General features: G+C 41.3%; 1 protein-coding gene across 6 annotated transcripts in view; it reads left to right on the plus strand.

Annotated features, from left to right (window-relative positions):
• The window catches only part of kif21b (kinesin family member 21B), a 96,748-nt gene that overhangs the window by 49,608 nt on the left and 25,043 nt on the right, over positions 1-22,097 (plus strand). For 3 of the 6 annotated variants that reach the window (XM_061784707.1, XM_061784711.1, XM_061784713.1), the window contains 17 exons: positions 3,389-3,619; positions 5,264-5,378; positions 5,452-5,578; positions 6,588-6,776; positions 6,859-7,058; positions 7,131-7,238; positions 7,813-8,129; positions 8,214-8,397; positions 9,583-9,786; positions 9,899-10,000; positions 11,062-11,227; positions 11,339-11,399; positions 11,491-11,539; positions 12,056-12,306; positions 15,592-15,660; positions 15,740-15,850; positions 22,029-22,067. In XM_061784707.1, coding sequence (XP_061640691.1) covers positions 3,389-3,619; positions 5,264-5,378; positions 5,452-5,578; positions 6,588-6,776; positions 6,859-7,058; positions 7,131-7,238; positions 7,813-8,129; positions 8,214-8,397; positions 9,583-9,786; positions 9,899-10,000; positions 11,062-11,227; positions 11,339-11,399; positions 11,491-11,539; positions 12,056-12,306; positions 15,592-15,660; positions 15,740-15,850; positions 22,029-22,067 — 2,523 coding nt within the window. The remainder of the gene's footprint in view (positions 1-3,388; positions 3,620-5,263; positions 5,379-5,451; positions 5,579-6,587; positions 6,777-6,858; positions 7,059-7,130; positions 7,239-7,812; positions 8,130-8,213; positions 8,398-9,582; positions 9,787-9,898; positions 10,001-11,061; positions 11,228-11,338; positions 11,400-11,490; positions 11,540-12,055; positions 12,307-15,591; positions 15,661-15,739; positions 15,851-22,028; positions 22,068-22,097) is intronic. The other 3 variants (XM_061784710.1, XM_061784712.1, XM_061784709.1) reach the window with 2 other exon arrangements.

A 22,097-nucleotide genomic window follows, 5' to 3' on the forward strand; every position in this document is an offset into this window, starting at 1 on the left:
CAAGGCTTTAAGTCCCGCATTCATTAATGCAGTCTATACTAGTCACAATCCAAGTCCTCCATGCTTGAAGTCCGTCATTCATTCCTCAACCCTTGCCAGTTACAAGTAAAGATTCCAATCTCCAAGGTCTAACATCGATGCATTAAGCTCAGGTGCATAACAGCTGTGACTTGATCAATGTTTTGTTAGAAGCTTTATGTGCCAACTGTCTTCCAACACCCAAGCCCGCATTATTCATTTGAGATCCTTTGAAATTCAAAGACTGGCGACTGTCCTTTAAGTCATTAATAGACAGGAAAAACGAAAAACTATACTATTTGAGAAAATACCTTGGCAGAACAGCAAAGAAAGCTGTCGAATGATTTATTTTATTTTTTTCCTACTCTGAACAAAAGCATCATACGACTCAGCTTGGCAGTTGTTGTAAAAACGACTCATCCATAATTGGGAAGGCCTTCAGAAACAAGCTTCACTCATGCCCAAAAATACACTGTAGAGAGGGCTGGAGCATTGTGGGTATGGTGATGCAATAGGAATCAGTCACAGAACATAGCACAAGTCACAACTGCAATGCAACTATCTGATGAACTAAAAGGAGAATTATACATTATGTGCAGAACTCAAGTCAAAGAGATTAGTCCAACTGACATAATCAAGGCTTTCAAATCAGATTTTACAGATCATACAGCAGATGCAAATCCCGTCTCTCAGGAAGACCTTTTCTTCCTGTCGAAGGCAAAGGAAGGCATAAGGAAGACAGAAGATGGCCATTACGAACTCCTGCTTCCTTTCAAAATGGACACATTAAAGCGACGCCTAAGGAGAAATTAAAATTATTAAAAGGATTATGTCGACTTCATGGATGACATAATAAGCAGGGGAGATGCTGAAGAAGTCCCACAGTCTGAAGTCTGAACTTTACAATCAACCAGCATGGTGAATTCCACACCGCAGAGTCTACCACCCCCACAAACCTGGTAAGATCCACGTGGTTTTCGATAGTTCAGCACGTTACCGAGAAACCACCCTGAACAATCATTTCTTGACTGACCCGGACTTAACTAACATTAGTTGGAGTACTATGTCAATTTAGAAAAGGTCTAATAGCCAAAGTCAAGCACAAATCCTGAACAGTGGCAACGTTGGCTCTGAATATAATACCGTTGACTGTGTCTCAAGAGGACTAATGGCAGACCATCTGAAACTATCTAACTGGTTGAAAGGACCTAACATCAGCAAAACCTTCCATGTGAAGAGGAAATGGTGGGAGATGTCGAGACGACTGACGCTGAGCTTCGCAAGGCTTATATACTGTACATGCAGCTAAGTCAAAGGAAGTGAACTTAATGGTAAAAAACACTTCAGTTCTCCGACTTGTCCAGAGCTGTTGCCATGCTGAAAAAAAATCATCAGAGAATATAAGGGACCAACCAACCTAGAAGAAATAAGAGAAGCAGAAGTCTTCATTATTAAGATGGTGCAAGAACAAGCCTTTACTTGCGAGATCCAAAAACATCAAGCTCCAGAAAGAATACACTCTTAACAAGCGCAACAAGCTACGTTGAATGCCTTCTTGGTAAGAGCTACAGCAACTTGATAACAGACGCATTCATGAATGCTCTTCGAACCCTCATAGCTATCAGAGGCCCAGTGCAGCAATTAAGATGTAACCAGGGAACAAATTTCATAAGCTGCTAAAGCTACTAAAGGGAATGGATCCAGAGCGTCAACCTGCAATTGTTTGTGAGTTTGTCATGAATGTTCCACCAGCTAGCCATATGGGAGGAGTCTGGTTGAGCCAAATTCAGATAATCAGAAGCATCTTGACTGTCATGCTTGACAAGTCTGAAAACACTCGTTACCACAACACTAAGGACGTGTCTTTATGAAACAATGGCTATAATTAATAGCAGGTGACGGAAGTGTTGAACATTTTCATGATCCAACAGCCCTAGAACCTCGCACTCCGAATCACATGCTCACTAGGAAATCTTCCATTATTCTGCCACCTCTTGGACAGATCTGCATAGATCTACAGTATATATGCGAAAAAGGTGGAGGAGAGTGCAATTCCTGGCCAATGAATTTTGAAAGATGGAAGCCGCAATGACAGAAATGGCAAAATCCACACGTAACATCAAGGTAGATGACATTGTAATTCTACAAGATGATAGCGATAGACCACCAAGAACTGAGTGTTGGCCAGAGTTGTAGGAGCTCATCCCAGTGCAGACAGCATGGTGCGGAAGTTGAAACCTTTTGTCAGTAACACTACATTTGACACCGGAAAGTTACTTACCAAATCAATTCATCTTGAAAAACTCATTTACTAAGTAGTTACCCTAGTACAGGCTCACTAAGTTGCACACATAAGGGTACATCCATTTACACTTGACACAGATTTTGGTTTTGAAATACTGTATAATCTCACATTTTAAAATGAGATTTTGGTAGAAGTGTAAGTCTTACTTTGCAATTATTTTCTTATGATAAATAATTAATAACTTATTTCTCTTACTGTAAATAAATATTTTCATGTGTTAATTAAATGTGAACAGAAAAGGTATGTCACATGTTCATTATGGATGACAATGTTGTAATGTGTTCATGTCCAGAACACATTTTTGTTTTGTTGCTACTGCGGTAAAGATTGAGAGAAGGACATCAACAGCCACATGTTTTGTAACTGCGTACTGTATGTCTCTTCCTCGTGCTCCAAGTTATGGTTAGGTCTAAAGTCAAAGGTACGACGAACAAGAAACTTTATAGAGGATTTTACCAGACTTTTCACCTCTTTTAATGGCAAGCACCAAACGAGGTATTTATTTATGTTATTTATTTTATGTTGATGCTGTGCGTTATATTGTTTGTTTCTTTATAAATGCAGTTCTCACATGTGAGCAGGATGTGCAATGATTATGTCTAAACAATAAACGCCCGTTTCAAAGAACTGTCTGTGTCTGTGTTGCTGTGAAGAGTTGCATTTCCAGTTCCTACATTTTAACTTGTTACTAACCAAAGGTAATAATTCAGCCAATAAATGTTTTAATTTTTTTTGGTTTGTTCAATTATCTGACCAGAAGAATTTGTTTAGACAAATATTTACTGATTGTTCAGAGAAATATTTACTGATACTACACAATGCATGACAGGTGTCTAGAAAGTGACAACAGCTGCTGGTATCAAAACATTGCAATTTTAGGATTTACTCTTTAAATTTATGACTTTATTCTTGCAGTGTTATAATTTTTCTCTTGTAATATTCCAACTTAATTTTCTGAACATTATTAAAATGTTCTCATATTTTTTTGCCTTTTCTTTGTGGTTCTAATACCCTTAATTTCTGTAAACCAAACATAACAAAGCATCAACTATCTTTTTTACTTAGATCCAAGCTGCTGGAGAGTGAGGCCATGAATGAATCATTGCGACGTCAAGCTGCTCGGCTCCCCTCTCGTACACCCTTCACTTCTTCCTGTCTTAGCCCCGCCCCTGGGCACCCCCCTGGCTCCTCCCCTGTGGTCATGTCCATGGAGGCCGAAATGACGGACGTGTTGCGCAGAGCCAAGCTGGACATTGAGAAGCTGAAGAAGAAGGAGAGGAGACAGAGGAGGATGAGGTGAGGAGATAATCGCCTCATATTCATCTCTTTTTACATAACTTCGCATGAAATGCTTCCCTTTCCATTATCTACTTGAGCTCAAGAGGTACATTATAGGTCATTTAAGCAGCCAGCCCCTGAATGGAATTGGGATGCAGCCAGGAGTAAATCTGGCTTTGGCTCAGAATGGGCTCATTCAGCCAGCCACTGGGTCGTGAGAGAGTATAGTGCACAGTTCAAAAGGCTAATTGGGATTTAATGGGATATAGATGGAAGTAAATGGGACTTGTAAGATGGGGCATTTGATAAGATGCATGGTTGTAAAACTCAGAGCAAAGGGGAGGATAAAACTCGTAATAAAATCTTATGAGATAAAATCAAAAGTGATGGATCATGGGACAAAAAAAAAAGATATAAACTTTGCCCGTATGTCTGGTTGGTATGTTAAGCAGATCACTTGGGAATGTTTTCAAAACACTAATGGAGAGGGTTACATTGCTCTCAAACAGATCAATACTTTTATATTTGTACCATTTGCCTTTTTATAAAGAAGTAGCAGCATTTGACTGCTACATTTTCCGATCAGAAAATTAATAATCAATTATTCCACCCATCTATTTTAATCCAGCTGACTTTGGGCGAGAGGCGGTGTACACCACATGGATAATTGATAGTTTTATTAGCCTAAAATACTTTATTTTTTTTTATTTTTTGGGAATTTGGGAAGAAACCGGAGGACCCCGAAAAAACCCCACGCAACCACGGGGAGAACATGCAAACTCCACACTGGAAGGCTGGAGCCCAGATTCAAACTACCATTCTCAGAACTGTGAGGCAGATGTGCAAACCACTTGGATCAGTGTGCTGCCCTGATCAATTATTTCATTAAGCGTATTTATTTTATTTTTTGCACATTTTTCTTATATTCATTTTAACTGCACAACTGACAGTCGGTCTTTCCATACATCTAAATTGCATTCATAATCGTTTTACAACTATTACTTTGTAACAAAAGATGAACCAGAATCACTGTCGACCACCCTATAGCTGACGTCCTTTGTGCTTCTTCAGACTCCAAACTCGCTGAGGATTGATCAACAGCTCCGCTGCTGGTTCCAGCCAAGTAATTGCGCACTCCATTTCGCCTCATTTGCTTTAAGCTTAATCAACAATCAATTTCCACATAAGCCATATAATTTTCTGACTAATCAGTTGTTATGCCTATCCATAATACAAGTTAGAGTAAAACATGAATAACATTCTCAAAACAAAAACATAAATAACAGGAGCACAGTGACGAATTTGTCAGCACGTCTGCCTCACAGTCGGAGAGGTTCTGGTTCAAATCTCGGCTCACGCCTTCATGTGTGGAGTTGGTATGTTCTCCAGGATCAATGTTTTTCTTCTGCATGTTAGGTTAACTGAAGACTCCAGATTGTCATAGGTGTGAATGTGAGTGTAAATGGATGCTTTTGTCTGTATCCACCCTGCAGTTGACTGGCGAATCATCCAGGGTGAACGCTCCGGCTTAAAGTTAGCTGGCATGGGCTCCGGCTCATCCATGTTCCTAATGATGACAAATACTATAGAAATTGATAACTTGCTGACACTTTTATATTACTTGGCTTGACCAAAATATATATATTTTTTGCTCTTCTCCAGTCCAGAGTTGGAGAAAGGTTTGAAAAAACGTGTTAAATTACACAACCACGAGCTTGGCGACAATGGACAAAACGGACTGAATGGAGAGATTGATTCAGACGACAATAACACCGAGGTAACTTAAGTTATCTGTTGCTTCAGAACTGAGGCGAAAAGAAGGATGTTTAATACCTTGATATTTCTGGCAGGACATCATGTCTCCATTGCAGGAGGAAAGTGGTTGCGATGAGGACGAGGAGGAAGGAAGGGAGGATGATGACGAGTTTGACAGCGATGAGAGCCTGGTGGACTCAGACTCAGATTCTGAGGAGAAGGGTGTGCTTCTTTGACTTTTTACAGGAATATGTAAAATCATGTCCCCACAAACACATTTTGACGTCCATGTATTTTGACCTTTTAATACACACCTTTCCATTGTATGCAACAGTGCTGTCTTATATCCTTTTTGTGAACAGTGTTTTTTATTTTGGTTAAGGTTATAGTGTCGCTGTTTCCAATATTTTTAAATCATGTAAACAATTGAGGTAACCAAAATATTAGAATTTTCTGTCAGTTAGATGCTCTTCAATTTTAAAATCATCATAAAGGCTAATCTGTAATTTAGCCATCCACTTTTCACCTGAATCAATCAGAATCAGTTCAATGTAATAGGAATCAATCATCAATTCAAAATATTAAGTTTATTATCAAAGGGTGGCACTTGGTTTATTAAAATAGTTTTGGTTAAAACAGCAAGCAGTGATTGGGGACGAGGCCCTCTGTAGTGGAACAAAAGTAGACTATTTTAGTGTGGTGGTGTTTGATGGACAACTTTTCTTTATAAAGCCCATTTCATGCACAAGGAAAGGTATGTGCCCCACAATGGTTAAAACAACTAATAAAATGCAGTTTTAGTGGAAAGAACAAAGATGTGCAGAGCTTTTAACATTTAAAACAGGACAGAACAACTTCGAGCAGTCAATAGAAAATAGGAAAAATATGATGTAATAATGTTATGTTTTTTCGTTAGCCACACAGTATTGACAGAACCTCAGAGTGACAAGGAATAGTAAATTAAATGGACAAACTGGTCCACAAGTGGGCTTGGGATTGCCATTGAACAGCAAATATCAAATTTTTAATTCATTTGATTTAATTTATTACACTGATTATAGTCCCTCAAAGGAAATTCAACATATACTCTGCTGTATATTTTGTGTTGCACACTGCACACATACACTAGAAGCAAATCACACTCATGCAAGGATTTAGAATGTTTTCCAAGGTATGCTTATTTTGAGTCGCTGTCCACTTTGCCCGCTGACATGTGGTCTCCAACTTTCAGCCAACTTCCAGGCCGACCTTGCTGATCTGACCTGCGAGATAGAGATCAAGCAGAAATTGATAGATGAGCTGGAGAACAGCCAACGGAGGTTGCTGATGCTGAAGCTCCAGTATGAGGAGAAGCTCATTTTGCTGCAGAACAAGATCCGAGACACCCAGCTGGAGAGGGACCGTGTGCTTCAGAACCTCAGTGAGTCCAGTATTAGCAACCTTATTTTCTCACACTTAAAGAGGTGATGTAAGGTCATAAACATTACTACATGTCTCCACAGTGTCCATGGAGAACTATACAGAGGAGAAGGCAAACCGCATTAAGCAGGAGTATGAGAAACGTCTTAAGGAGATGAACCAGGACCTTTTGAAGCTCCGAGCTGCACAGAAGGAACATGCGCGCCTCCTTAAAAACCAGAGCAAGTACGAACGGGAGCTGAAGAAACTCCAAACGGAGGTCAATGAGATGAAGAAAGCCAAGGTGAGGGAACAAGCAGGATCACAGTTAAAAGAGACGAAGTTGGGTGCCATCTCACCTGTTGGTCTGCTCAAGGTGGCGGTGATGAAGCAGATGAAGGAGGAGCAGCACAGGAGGAGGCTGGTGGAGGCCAAGAGGAACCGTGAGATTGCCCAGCTCAAGAAGGAGCAGCGAAGACAAGAGGTCAGACAAGAATTATTGAGTGACCGTACAGTTTACGCACCATTGTTGTTGAATAATGTTTTTAAATGTTGGACATTGGAGGGCAGAGCTGAGGTAAGTCAGTTATTTTTCAATGCCAATTCATACCATGTTGTTCTGCATAGCAGAACTGGGCAACACCTGAAAATTCCAATTGGAATTGTGGTGTCACTTGTACAATGTAGCGTTAACCAAGCCCAATGTAGCCAAGTAGCGTTCCACTGAAGTTGGTACGCAGTAAGAAGAATAGAAAAACAAAGGCACATTTTTTGTACCATTAACAAAATATCACATAAACAACATGAAAAATTGCTTACTGTACCTAACTGAACCAAATTGTATGCCTCATGGAATAATGTTGCGGGGCTATTCCAAAATTGAACCACCAGGTGGATCATTTGTAGTCTCTGGTAATGTTCAACTACACTTTCATTTCAGGTATTAAAATCCTTTCCCTGCTCATTTTTAAACCAGTTTTGCAAGATGTACATCAATGTAGTCATATTTTAGATTTTAACTGTAAATGTATGATCTCCTCCCTGTTTAATCCCATCAGTTTCAAATTAGAGCATTGGAGTCACAGAAGCGGCAGCAGGAGCTGGTTCTGCGCAGGAAAACTCAGGAGGTGACGGCCCTCCGCAGGTTGGCAAAGCCCATGTCAGACCGTGTAGCTGGACGCGTGGCACGCTGGAACCAAACCCCCCCAGTGACTGACTCTGGGGCAGAGTTGTCCGCTAGCACCACGGCGAGCAGCTCTGAACCTGAGAGCGGGAAGACTGTGAGCGGATTAGTGCGGCAGTGGAACAACAAAAACAATGGGTATGGGTACCTGGGAGAGAGTGAGGGCAGCATGGATGGGACGCGGGTCGTTGGGTAAGATGGCCTCAATTATGTGCTTGACATGCACTATGTGTGTGTGGTGTCCCAATCATTCACACCTCTGTTGCCTCCTCACAGCAGCAGAAAGAAGCTGCAGCGTAAGCCACCAGATGCCGGCACCACTGCAGTAGCGGGCAGAGCCGTAACCTTCTCCAAGTCGGCCCGTCAGAAGTGGCAAACTTTGGAGCGTCGTGTTATGGACATCGTCATGCAGAGAATGACCATCGCCAATGTAGAAGCTGACATGGATCGACTCATAAAGGTTGGGGAGGCATTGACATTTTTACAATTTATTTTATTTATTTATTTATTGTAATTACATTTATAATTCCAGTAAAGATCTATGCCCTTATTTGTCTTCAGTACAGGAGGCCCTCGTTTTACAACATGCGAAATTTTGAGCATACAAACAGCATGTGGCGGTAGGATACGTAGTAGTGCTGCACACTAAGGCGCGCACGGGTCCTGACTGTTATTTGCGCCGATGCACCAAACAACAGTTCAAAGTACCCTCCCTTTTTGGAGTCCCTGGAGGCGGTGCTGGAGAGCGCTCCCGTTTGAGACTCATCATTCTGCTGGGGGACTTCAATGCTCCCGTGGGCAATGACAGTGAGACCTGGAAGGGCGTGATTGGGGGGAACGGCCCCCCCGATCAGAACCCGCGTGGTGTTCTGTTATTGGACTTCTGTGCTCATCACAGATTGTCCATAACGAACACCATGTCCAGAAATAAGGGTGTCCACTCTATGCGAGAGTTCCGTAAACACGCATGCCCAAATGTAACGTCTTGTTTTGTGCGCATGCGTGTGATGTCACGGACTCGTTTCGTCCACAGTAGAAGTCGCATTTGCTTTTGTAATGTGAGCGACTACATAAGAAGATGGGATTTAACAAAAAATAGGAATTGGGGATCATGCCCTGCAGTGTGAACCTAGCCTTATATGGCAGAGTTTCACCTACTGCGGGTAGGTCTAAAACTTATCCCACCACTAAATAATAATAAGTAAGCTACAGCGAATAGCGAGAATCTGCAGGTTTTTTTTATGCCCACCTCAAAATGTCATAATGAAACTCTTCAACTCAGTTCAACATAGTGGCTTGACGCCTAGATTCCACAAGATGACACTAAAGTGAAACTTCTAATGCTTCGCCTTAGCAAAAAATAATGAATAGGTGAGTTTTTCACTGTGTAACAGGATAGGTTCCATAAAGAGTATGCAGGTATGTGAATTAGCGGGTGCAGCACACCGAATATATACAGTAACTAACTACACTATGTTAGCATAGGTTAGTGAGTGGGGTACACTCTTACTTGTGTACAAGTTTGGGTTGAATTAGCGCTGAGTTACCGCTGTTGGAACAGAACTCAGTCGAAAACCGAGGAAGCCCTGTATTCAGACCCTACAGGACAAAGATCAAATGTTTCCTCATTATTTTTCTGAGTCAGAAACGAGAGGAGCTGACGGCCCAGCAGGAGGCGCTTTCACACAAGAGAGCGGTACTAATGGCGGAAGGGGAGGGTCCAGAAGCAGAGGACCGACTCCTTTTGGAGGTTGGTGAGGATATGGAGGTTCTGAACGCTAACATCGACTACATCAATGACAGTCTGTCGGACTGCCAGGCCACTATTGTGCAGATAGAGGAAACGAAGGTATGAACACATCGACAAAAAAAAAAAAAAAAAAGACACACACTAGTCTTCTGTATGTTAAAAAAAAAAAAAAAAAAACTAACTTAACTACTGATTCCCAATTATTATACAGGATGAGCTGGACTCAGTGGACACCTCAGTGGTGATCAGCTCATGTTCTCTGGCTGAAGCACGCCACCTGCTGGACCATTTTCTCAAGGCCTCTATTGACAAGGTCTGTTCATAGAAACAAGAACCATTAAATGAGTCTAGAATTTGTGGAACTCAAATAACTCTACCAAAGAGATGGTTTTGGGTGGTGTGTTTTTTTTACGTCAATTTCATTGAACTTAAAAAACATGTGCATTGTGGTCCAGTAACAAACTTTGTTTTTGATGCGCTCTACGTGACAATACTGTATTTTTATTTGAAAAAAAATAAATAATTCAGAATCATCTTTATTTTCCCAAGTATGTCAAAAACGCACAAGGAATTTGTCTCTGGTAGTTGGAGCCGCTCTCGTACGACAATACTTTTGAGACATAAAGACATTGAGAAAAAAGAGTCACTGAGCAATAGAAGCTTGCTAGTAATCTGGTAATGCCGGTACAATTGTTTTTTTTTTTTGACAATTGTGCAAAAATATGCAGAGTCCTCTTGCACTGAGATCAGTTTGAATGACTAATAGACCAATAGTCCGGTACAATGACCATTGTGCAAAGGGCTCTGAGACTTCAAGAAATGTATGCAGTTTAAAGTGACCAGTGCGATAATCTGGGACAATGCCGATTGTGCAAATGTTGCAGATACCACTCGGTGACCATAAACTATTATTATTTTTTCATAGTCAATTACATACATCTAAATATTTTAAAAGACAATTTGAATGGCTGATGTTTGTAGGCCTAGGTGAAGTTTTAGTCACTTTTCCCCCTCAACTTTAAATAAAAACTGCAACCTAGAATAGATGTGATCCTCAAACTGCTTCCCTTCCCTTTGCATCCATATATGGAACAGCTTGTCCATGTTGCTTGGAGAAATATTTTTTTTTTCAATCATTATAACTCTGGACCAAAGGTATATAAGTGCATTGTGCATTATTTATATCAGTTTGCATGTTGCTGAATACAATATTCATGTCTTGACAACAAAACAGACTTTCCCTAATACCATCATTTGTATTTTGGCACTTAAATTTGTGCTAGTAACAACATTGATTAATTATACTGTCCTTTCTGTTATGAAAGCATGAAGATGCCACTCACCCACAGCCCCATATGTATGTGCCTCTTGTAGAGCTTACAGGTGGCACAGAAGGAGGCTCAGATCAGACTGCTGGAGGGTCAGCTGAGACAGACCGATGTGATTGGTTCATCCCAAAATCACATGATCCTTGATGCTCTGCGGGAGAAGGCAGAATACATCCCTGAACTGCAGGCTCTCATCCACAATGTACAACAGGGTGAGGGACACACTGTGTGTTTATGTATAAGAAGCACAGATGAATAGATGACCTGATTGTTTTTTAATTGTTTCTTATTGACTGAGAAGATTTTTTTCTCCACACTTTCAGAGAATGGTTATGCTAGCACAGATGAGGAGCCATCTGAGTTCAGTCAAGCCTCAGACAACAGGTGAAACCACAGTCTGCCCCCACTTCTGATCTTCTCTGATTATAATCACTTAAATTATCTATTTATCTGAGCTCTCCTTTCCCTCCTCCAGTGTCTCTCTAATGAAAGAGTCCAATAGTCAAGATGACTTCAAAATGAAGGTAAAACATCTCATTTACTTGTGGCATTCGTTTACATTTTGTATAAATCCCTCGTCTGGTTTTACTCAGACAGATTAATCACTAGATCAAATTAGAACGTTTGAGGAGTAGTTACTATTAGTGACATTTATACCAGCTTTCATTTTATCTTAGTGTATGTGCCCTTTATATACCACAAGGTGGCGGTATAACCATACAGACAAGATGACTTGCCTCTTTGATGTTTGGAGTGAAATAATTTATCATTTGACACATTTCTGATTTACTCTCCTGGTAACACAGTCTCCTCCATCCTTTATTGTGTTTTTTTTTCCAGCTTTGTTTGACCATGCTGTTATTGCTGTAATATGATCCTGCTCAGCTGCATGCTGCTAGACTTCAGTTGAATTGCTTTTTCTAGTTTGGTTTGATTCTGTTTTTATGTTGATTTTATTTTACCCCGATTGCCTTCTCTGTCTCATTTCGCTCTCTCCTTCTGCTTCCTTGTAACACAATGGGCTCACACCTCCCACACAGGTGGAATCTCGTCTGTCAGCTCAGATGAAGGCGGTGTCAGCCGAGTATCTGGGTCCCACCCTGGAGCATTCGTCAGGCTGCAAGCAGCAGCAAATCACTAAGTCACTGGCCTCGCTCACCGACATCCAGGAGGACAGTCTGAGCAGGGTCAAGGCAAGCCTGGGTCTTAGCCTCGGCCTCTCTCTGCTTGACCCCTACCACAGGGAACGAGCGTCACGTACCATCAGCTTGCCTGTCAGAGGACACACCTTGTAAGTGGAAAACATACACAACCAAAGTGGTCATTGGGGAAGCAATAAAAAATGTGTATGATGTATATACAGTGGGTACAGAAAGTATTCAGACCCCCTTAAATTTTTCACTCTTTGTTATATTGCAGCCATTTGCTAAAACCGTTTGGGTTAATTTTTTCCCTCATTAATGTAAACACAGCACCCCTTATTGACAAAACAAAACAAAACAGAATTGCTAAAATCTTTGCAGATTTATTAAAGAAAAACTGATATATCACACAGCCGTAAGTATTCAGACCCTTTGCTGTGACACTCATATTTAACTCAGGTGCTGCCCATTTCTTCTGATCATCCTTGAGATGGTTCTACACCTTCATTGGAGTCCAGCTGTGTTTGATTATACTGATTGGACTTGATTAGGAAAGCCACACACTTGTCTGTATAAGACCTTACAGCTCACAGTGCATGTCAGAGCAAATGAGAATCATGTGGTCAAAGGAACTGCCTGAAGAGACCAGAGACAGAATTTTGGCAAGGCACAGATCTGGGCAAGGTTACAAAAAAAAATCTACTGCACTTAAGGTTCCTAAGAGCACAGTGGCCTCCAGAATTCTTAAATGGAAGGCATTTGGGACGACCAGAACCTTTCCTAGAGCTGAACGTCCGGCCAAACTGAGCAATCGGGGGAGAAGAGCCTTGGTGAGAGAGGTAAAGAAGAACCCAAAGATCACTGTGGGTGAGCTCCAGAGATGCAGGCGGGAGATGGAAGAAAGTTCTAGAAAGTCAACAATCACTGCAGCCCTCCACCAGTAGGGGCTTTATGGCAGAGTGGCCCAACGGAAGCCTCTCCTCAGTGCAAGACACATGAAAGCCCGCATGGAGTTTGCCTAAAGAAACACCTGAGGGACTCCAAGATGGTGAGAAATAAGATTCTTGGGTCTGATGAGACCAAGATAGAACTGTTTGGCCTTAATTCTAAGCGGTATGTGTGGAGAAAACCAAACACTGCTCATCACCTGTCCAATACAGTCCCAACAGTGAAGCGTGGTGGTGGTGGCAGCATCATGCTTTGGGGGTGTTTTTCAGCTGCAGGGACAGGACGACTGTTTGCAATCGAAGGAAAGATGAATGCGGCCAAGTACAGGGATATCCTGGACGAAAACCTTCTCCAGAGTGCTCAAGACCTCAGACTGGGCCGAAGGTTCACCTTCCAACAAGACAATGACCCTAAGCACACAGCTAAAATAATGAAGGAGTGGCTTCAGAACAACTCCGTGACTGTTCTTGAATGGCCCAGCCAGAGCCCTGACTTAAACCATTCACCATCCAACCTGACAGAACTGGAAAGGATCTGCAAAGAGGAATGGCAGAGGATCCCCAACTGTTGCATCATTCCCATAAAGCTTCTAAATACCGAGGGTCTGAATACTTATGGCTGTGTGATGTTTCAGTTTTTCTTTTTTTAATAAACCTGCAAAAATGTCAACAATTCAATTTGTTCAGTCAATATGTGTGTACATTAATGAGGGGAAAAAAATACTTAAATGATTTGAGCAAATGGCTGCAATATAACAAAAGAGTGAAAAATTAAAGGGGGTCTGAATACTTTCCGTACCCACTGTATGTATCTGCAAGGTAGAGAGGTGACAACTGTGAATATTCTTCTTGCTCGTGTTTGTTACATGATCACCAGCTCCAACATTAGATGAGACACAATCTAATGAAGCAATACTAAAGCTGTCTCAAATTGGCTGACAAAGATAACGTTGCGCTTATATAGCAATTTCATGCAATGGTGTTCTACACCACAGTAAACCATAGTCACAATACCCCAATCCCCTGCTATATGCGAAGGATAAGGACAGAGCCCTGCCACCAATAACAAAAAAAAAAAAAAAACGCGAGTAATTGACGCCCCACCCAAAATATTTAGAATTTACTATAGTTATAGTTTAAATCAATGATCCCCAACCTTTATTTAGCCAAGGTGCATATTTTACATTCAAAAAATCTCACTACACACCACCAAACAAAATTGTCACAAAAGTGGATAGACATCAATTATGTACTTTTTGCCATATAATAGAAGTGCATTTATGTGTTCGGTCTGTCACTGTATGTCGCTGGCATAGATAGATGCATAAAGATACATTATTTGTTGTAAATAAATAATTTTCTAACCAATTTTGTGAAATTTGATCATTTCCCACGGCACACCTGAAGAGCTCTCACGGCACACCTATGTGCCATGGCATACTGGTTGGGAATCACTGGTTTAAACTGTAAATATACCAAGCTGTGATCACAAAACACGTTAATATCATTTCAAACTCATCTTACACCATTACCCTTAAAAATAAATGGCTTGGAGATTTTATTTCACACCTGAAGTGCACCTGTACATGCAGATGCAGCAAAGACTCCCTGTCACAACCCAGGCTATACTTACCGCCTCTCCAACATACAGAAGATCTTAGTCTCTCAGGCAATATACATCACTACTTTTCTATTAGCCTTTGACACCATCCTGTGGCATCTTTGGGTGTTAGATAGAACGGACTAATGGGGGGGGTCATCCGATACAGCCGATTTTTTTTTTTTGAGGCCATATGCACCCATATTACTGTACAGTACATTATTATTTGAAGGTTTTTTTCGTGGCCTAAAACACCCAGTACTTACAATACAGTAACTTATTGTAAATAAATATTCAAATATGCTTGAAAATGTTTGAAAGTTTCACATTTTATACAAACTTATCACGCCGGTGTGCTTGGTCATGGTGACATTGTTGACGTACAGTACTCACCATAGGTGGGTCGCTTTCATGAGCCGCTAGGTATTAGTTCCCTAGTTCCAAATCTGTTGCCAAAGGCGAATGGCTTGAAAAAATAACAGACTCCATAGTTTGTAGTCCTCAGAGTTAACGCTGCAGCCATGCCGCCATCTCTCCTCTGCTCTATGTACAATAGATGTAACCATCGTCACATGCCTGCCGTGTCAATGCCCCACATTCAACATGGCCACCACGTAGGCACAAAACAAAACATGTCACATCACAAAACATCGTGAGATTTTTAGAACATAGCCCTAAAAAGGAAGGTAATTTAGTGGAATCTGAATAAATCCCGTAGGATGGAAGTGTGTGTTTGCATTTTTAAAATGAGTAAGCCAGTTGTTTTTGTTTTTTTATGTTAGTAACACTGCTAATTGCTTTACAACCATAATGGATATAGTTATTGTGTGATTAGCATTTGTATACTTCCTTCAGGATTGGCTTAGTTTGCTTTTTTTGTGTGTCAGTCCCAGGCAGTCGCGGGGCTACGACACCTCTCCCATCACCAGAAGAAAATCTTATGACCGTTCGTACAGGTACATGCACACCTGTTTCAAAGTCACATATGTCTATTCACTTACGCTTATTCATATGTAATTTGTCCTCATTTCTCAGGCCCACTGATGGCTATACTCCCCCTTCTTCCCCTCCTCTGAGGACCAGGAATGACCGCAATGTGTTCTCGAGGCTCACCAGCAACCAAAGTCAAGGTTCTGCTCTGGACAAGTGAGTACAATAAGACAGTCAAAGTTTTTTTGATGTCTTATCTTTGCTTTAGTGGCCCTGTAGGGTGGCTGGAGGTCAGGTCTTTGGAGAAGAAAGGTCCTAAGTCTGTGGGTTTTGTGGAGCTTAATTGTGTGCAATTCCCAGTTAGTTTATCCGCACATCACTCCCATTACATTACAATGAAGATGAGCTTCATAAATATATGATTCATGAAAATATATCATTTGAATGCATGTAGTGAGTTATGGGGTAATGTTAGTATGTAGTACATTCAGCAGAATTGCAACCTTCATGAAATTGTTGTATTTTGCCTCAATGTCAGCGAACGTGTGAAAACATTTTCTGCCAATGTGTACATAAGAATATTTTTCTGCTCAAGAGCTGGTGGTTAGTCATAGTGTGAAGGAGGCGGAGGTGAATTACTTTTGTAATCTTTTATTGCAGCTGTTGTCGTTTGTAGCCATTTGAATGGACTGATTATGTGGGAGGTTGATTCTCTGCATAGCCTTTTACAGAGCTCCTCACCAAATACTCCATATAAAGTCTCTTAGCTTTTGCGTTGTTTTTTTTACATTCCAGCTGCAGCTGCATTGATGAATTCGATGAAGACATTTTTTGTTACATGAAGCATTTTTTGTGACACAAACATTCACTGCCCAGCCTTTACATTGCCTCCATTCTTAAATTGATCTTCACATGCTACTGTCTCTCTGTAGAATGGATATCTGTATTTACAATCTTTGTAATTGTGACATTTTCTAAATTGGCATAATATAATCATTACCCTGTTTATTTATAATACCCCTCTGATTTAGTGTATATTTCTGTGTGTGTCAAGGCCCTGACATGGAGAATTCATTTACATGTAATACTAGAATGGAAGATGAATTTTAATCAGTTTTTCTGGCTGGTTGTATTCAGCGGCTTTGAAAGGGACAGTAGATCCTTATTTTCTCTGTACATCTTACATTTCCTTTCTATAAAACCAATGAATTTTAAATACATTTTGTTTTGTCAGAAACGGAACATCACTATACTAACAGCAACCAGCATTCAATAAAAAAGCAAATAAATAAATAATTTGAGCTGGTTTTAATCCCCGTCTTTCCATCTCAAAATATCTAGGGCCATGTCATTGTGTCTGTAACGCTGGCTTTTATGGTGACAAACCAAGGCCATAAAGGTTCATAATATAAATATTGTTTACTGCTCTATTAACCACACATACTGTATGGCCTTTCTCTCTGAGATGATGTGGAGTTGAGGGTGTGGTCAGGATGAATACCTTCACCAGCAGTTTCCCCAGTAGACTGTGTGATTGATGATTATTATCCCTTCTGCCTAATTATGACCAGAAAGAGAGAATGACACTGACATTGTTGAACTTGTATACCAAGAATAATGGATGAAAAAATGTTTTTGCACCTCATTGAATCTTTACAGTGGAAAAAAAACTACCTATAACATAAAATGGATGGATGGATAATAAAGTCAAGCAGCCTTACATTTGCGCTGTGAGGCATATGTTAAACATTTCTCTTAATTTCCTGCCTGGCGCTTTGGAGGTCAACTTACAAATATGTACGTCTGTGATGGTTAGTTTGGGCAAGTCCTATAAACACCTTGTGTACAATAATGCAGTTCAAATCCGAAAAGATTGAGCCCTATTTCGGCAGCACAGGAGATTATGTGCAAAGAGCCCATAACCCAATCACAGAGACCCATCAAATAGTATTACAATGGTGCCTTAAGATACAATAGACCCGACCTACAAGTTTTTCGGGATATGAGCGGTCGTACGGGTTTTTTTGCAGTGACTCTATGCTGTATGATCTCAGTTTGACAGATAGAATTAGTAACTGATTCTTTAAAGATGAGGCTTTAAGGTGTTTTTTGCCACTCAGTTGAAGCTTTTTGTCAGACTCAACATAAAACAAAGACAATTTGACATTGTGTATTTAAAACAACGACATAACTTTGCCTTAAATGCTGCTAGATTAGTGCTAACACATAATGGGAAACTTCATAGGCATGGACTAACGAATAGCATTTATATTGTGGTGTTATAACCCTCTAAGCAACGGATATTTGAACACAAACGGTGCTGCAATACATGTAGACAGACAATAAAAGAATACTCACAGGCATAGTTTTTATCCTCTGTGAAGAACGACTAATATTACTGCCGTACTGAGGTTAAATGTCCCGTATTTTACCAAACCAACTTTTTGTATTATTTGGCATGTAATATTGTCTTTATGGGACTTGAGTACACGTGTGAAATATGAACTAAAATCGTCCACGCATGCCTGAGTTCCAGATGTTTTTCTGCCAAGAGGTCTGAAATCAGGTCATTCCAATTTCTCAAGCTTACCTACGTCACTAGATCACTAGATCTCCGCCTACATCTCTGCTCCAGAGGCAGCGCTGTCTATATAATGAACATGTGTGGTCTCACAAGTAGGTCTTTTACACGGAGGCAACCAATCAGAGGAAAGGGCCAAATATGAACAAAGTGGATACAAAACTGGGTCAAACAGAAGTAGTTGTCAGAGGGGCCTTTTCTGGACACTCGTATGACAAAACCAATGTGTTTTTTAAAATGAAATTGACACTTATACACTCCATGATAGAGAGTCACTCTATGGAGCTCTAAATAGCCAAAATATGGGGACCTTTAAGAATGTTTCGGTGTACAGTATATCCGTATACACAACCCCAATTGCAAAGAAGTTGAACATAAATAAAAACAGATTACAATGATTTGCAAATCATGTTCAACCTATATTTAATTGAATACACTACAAAGACAAGATAGCGTATTTTCACGACCATAAGGCGCTCCGTATTAAAGGCGCAGTCTCAGTTACGGGGTCTATGTCTGTATTTAACACATACATAAGGCGCACCGTATTATTGGGCGGAGGCACGGTAAAACATACGCTAGCTTAAACCATACGGTAGCATGCATGCACGTTAAAAGAATGTTTTTAAAAAGGCAGCGGGAGCAAAACTGAGTTCGGTTGTACTTTATTGAAGTATTTAACAATGTACTCGTTATTTTTTTATCAATCCTCATTCACAAATCCATCAAAGTCCTCATCTTCTGTATCCAAAATGAACAGCTGGGCAAGTTCTCCATCAGACACGCCAGGTTCCCTCTCGTCATTGTCAGAGTCAAGTCTCGTTGCCGTGCGGCTCCTCAGAAATGATGCCGGCTTTTACGAAAGCTCGAATACAACAGCGCAAGCAGACACGTTAGCCCAAGCATCCACAATCCATTCACAAATTGTGGCGTAACTTAGTAAAGCTGTGTTCGCCATCTGTCATCCATCGCTCCCACGCCACTTGCATCTTGACTTTGAACACCCTGTTTACACCGATGTCCAGCGGTTGGAGTTCCTTCATCAAGCCTCCCGGAATGATGGCAAGCTCAGAGTTATTGTACTCAGTCAAATGGTGACTGTAGAGACGCTTCTTCCGGCTGTTATTTGCTCATTAATCCATTACTCGAGTTGGTCTTCCAACTCGGGCCATCTCGCCTTGTTTTCGCGGAAACTCAGCTTAGTCTTCTTGACTTGGCGACGCTCGTTTTCCTGCTTCCTCCACTTGCAAACTATGGATTCGTTGATCTTGAATTCTCTTGCGGCTGCTCGATTCCCATGTTCCTCCACGTAACTAATAGCTTACAGCTTAAACTGTGCTTCGTAAGCGTGTCTCTTCGTAGCTGCCATTTTTGAGGGTCCTTAGCCAAACCGATGCACATACCGGAACTATATACCTACTGGGGGCATGTCTTTAGCATCCTCTGTCACACGCACCCTTCCCCCTTTACGTCCGCATGCTGTCCTCAGTCACGTCCGCCTTCCTCTATATAACCAGCGTGTCGGAAGGAAATGCTCCCAGTCAGTCAAGCAGAGCGCTCATTAAAGTCACACAACAACATTTACAGATTTTGGAACTCGGTGCACACATAAGGCGTGCCGGATTGTAAGGCGCCTCGCCCATTTTGGAGAAAAAGACTATGTGCAGGACTATGTGGGCACCCGCAGAACTTTCAGCTGTCAGCCGTTGTAAGGCCATTGCTACAGAGGTGGGTAGTAATGTGCTACATTTACTCCGTTACATTTACTCAAGTAAAATTTCGATAAACTGTACTTGTCAGAGTACTTTAAATGCACTGTGCTTTTTACTGGAGTATTTATGTGAAGAAGGATTGATACTTTTACTCTGTTACAATGATCGACATGCCGTTCGCTACTTTTATTTATTTTTATTTTTAGACTCCACCTTTGACTTCCGCCTGTTGCGCCAATCTAACATGATCACTGTCATTTGACTACAATTCACCAATCAGACGACACAAGGCAGTCACATGACCACGCACGTAGCCTTTGCGAGCCAATCAAAATGACTTTTTTTTTTTTGGGGGGGGGGAGGAGGAAGAGAGCCGTGCGAGTGTTTACTTTACAGACTCCAAAAAAACAACAGCTTTGTCATAAGTTCATTTTTTTCCCTCAATGTACACACAGCACCCCGTATTGACAGAAAAAAATGGAATTGTTGAAATTTTTGCAGATTTATCAAAACAGAAAAATGGAAATATTACACAGCCATAAGTATTCAGACCCTTTGCTGGGACACGCATATATTTAGCTCGGGTGCTGCCCATTTCTTCTGATCATCCTTGAGATGGTTCTGCACCTTCATTGGAGTCCAGCTGTCTTTGATTATACTGATCGGACTCGATTAGGAAAGCCTCTATATAAGACCTTGCAGCTCACAGTGCATGTCAGAACAAATGAGAATCAGGAGGTCAAAGGAACTGCCTGAAGAGCTCAGAGACAGAATTGTGGCAAGGCACAGATCTGGCCAAGGTTACAAAGAATTTTCTGCTACACTTAAGGTTCCTAAGAGCACAGTGGCCTCCATAATTCTTAAATGGAAGACATTTGGGACGACCAGAACCTTTCCTAGAGCTGGCCGTCCGGCCAAACTGAGCAATCGGGGGAGAAGAGCCTTGGTGAGAGAGGTAAAGAAGAACCCAAAGATCACTGTGGCTGAGCTCCAGAGATGCAGTCGGGAGATGGGAGAAAGTTCTAGAAAGTCAACCATCACTGCAGCCCTCCACCAGTCAGGGCTTTATGGCAGAGTGTCCCGACAGAAGTCTCTCCTCAGTGCAAGACACATGAAAGCCTGCATGGAGTTTGCTAAAATAAACACCTGAAGGACTCCAAGATGGTGAGAAATAAGATTCTTGGGTCTGATGAGACCAAGATAGAACTTTTTGGCCTTAATTCTAAGCGGTGTATGTGGAGAAAACCAGGCACTGCTCATCACCTGTCCAATACAGTCACAACTGTGAAGCGTGGTGGTGGCAGCATCATGCTGTGGGGGTGGTTTTCAGCTGCAGGGGCAGGACGACAATCGGTTGCAATCGAAGGAAAGATGAATGCAGCCAAGTACAGGGATATCCTGGACAAAAAACTTCTCCAGAGTGCTCAGGACCTCAGACTAGGCCGAAGGTTCACCTTCCAACAAGACAATGACCCTAAGCACACAGCTAAAATAATGGATTGGCTTCAGAACAACTCTGTGACTGTTCTTGAATGGTCCAGCCAGAGCCCTGACTTAAACCCAATTGAGCATCTCTGGAGAGACCTAAAAATGGCTGTCCACCAACGTTCACCATCAACCTGACAGACCCGGAGAGGATCTGCAAGGAGGAATGGCAGAGGATCCCCAAATGCAGGTGTGAAAAACTAGTTGCATCATTCCCAAAAACACTCATGGCTGTATTAGTTCAAAAGGGTGCTTCTACTAAATACTGAGCAAAGGGTCTGAATACTTATGGCTGTGTGATATTTCAGTTTTTCTTTTTTAATAAATCTGCAAAAATATAAACAATAGTTTTTTTTCTGTCAATATGGGGTGGTGCGTGTACATTAATGAGGAAAAAATGAACTTAAATGACTTTAGCAAATGGCTGCAATATAACAAAGAGTGAAAAATTTAAGCGGGTCTTTATACTTTCGTGTACCCACTGTAAAGCCTTTTCCTAAGTCCCTCCTCCTTTGTAACCCATTGCCAGTAACCCTTCTGTCTTTCCTTAGTGTGATTAACCCTTTCCTCTCCCTGACACCCCTCCCTACCCCGTTCCTTCCTCTTCTCCCTCCAGGTCGGATGACAGCGACTCCTCGCTCTCCGAGGTGCTCAGGTAGACCAACTGTGTCTTTTCCTTCTTTGT

The sequence above is a fragment of the Phyllopteryx taeniolatus genome, chromosome 9, assembly GCF_024500385.1.
Source record: "Phyllopteryx taeniolatus isolate TA_2022b chromosome 9, UOR_Ptae_1.2, whole genome shotgun sequence".
NCBI lineage: Eukaryota > Metazoa > Chordata > Actinopteri > Syngnathiformes > Syngnathidae > Phyllopteryx > Phyllopteryx taeniolatus.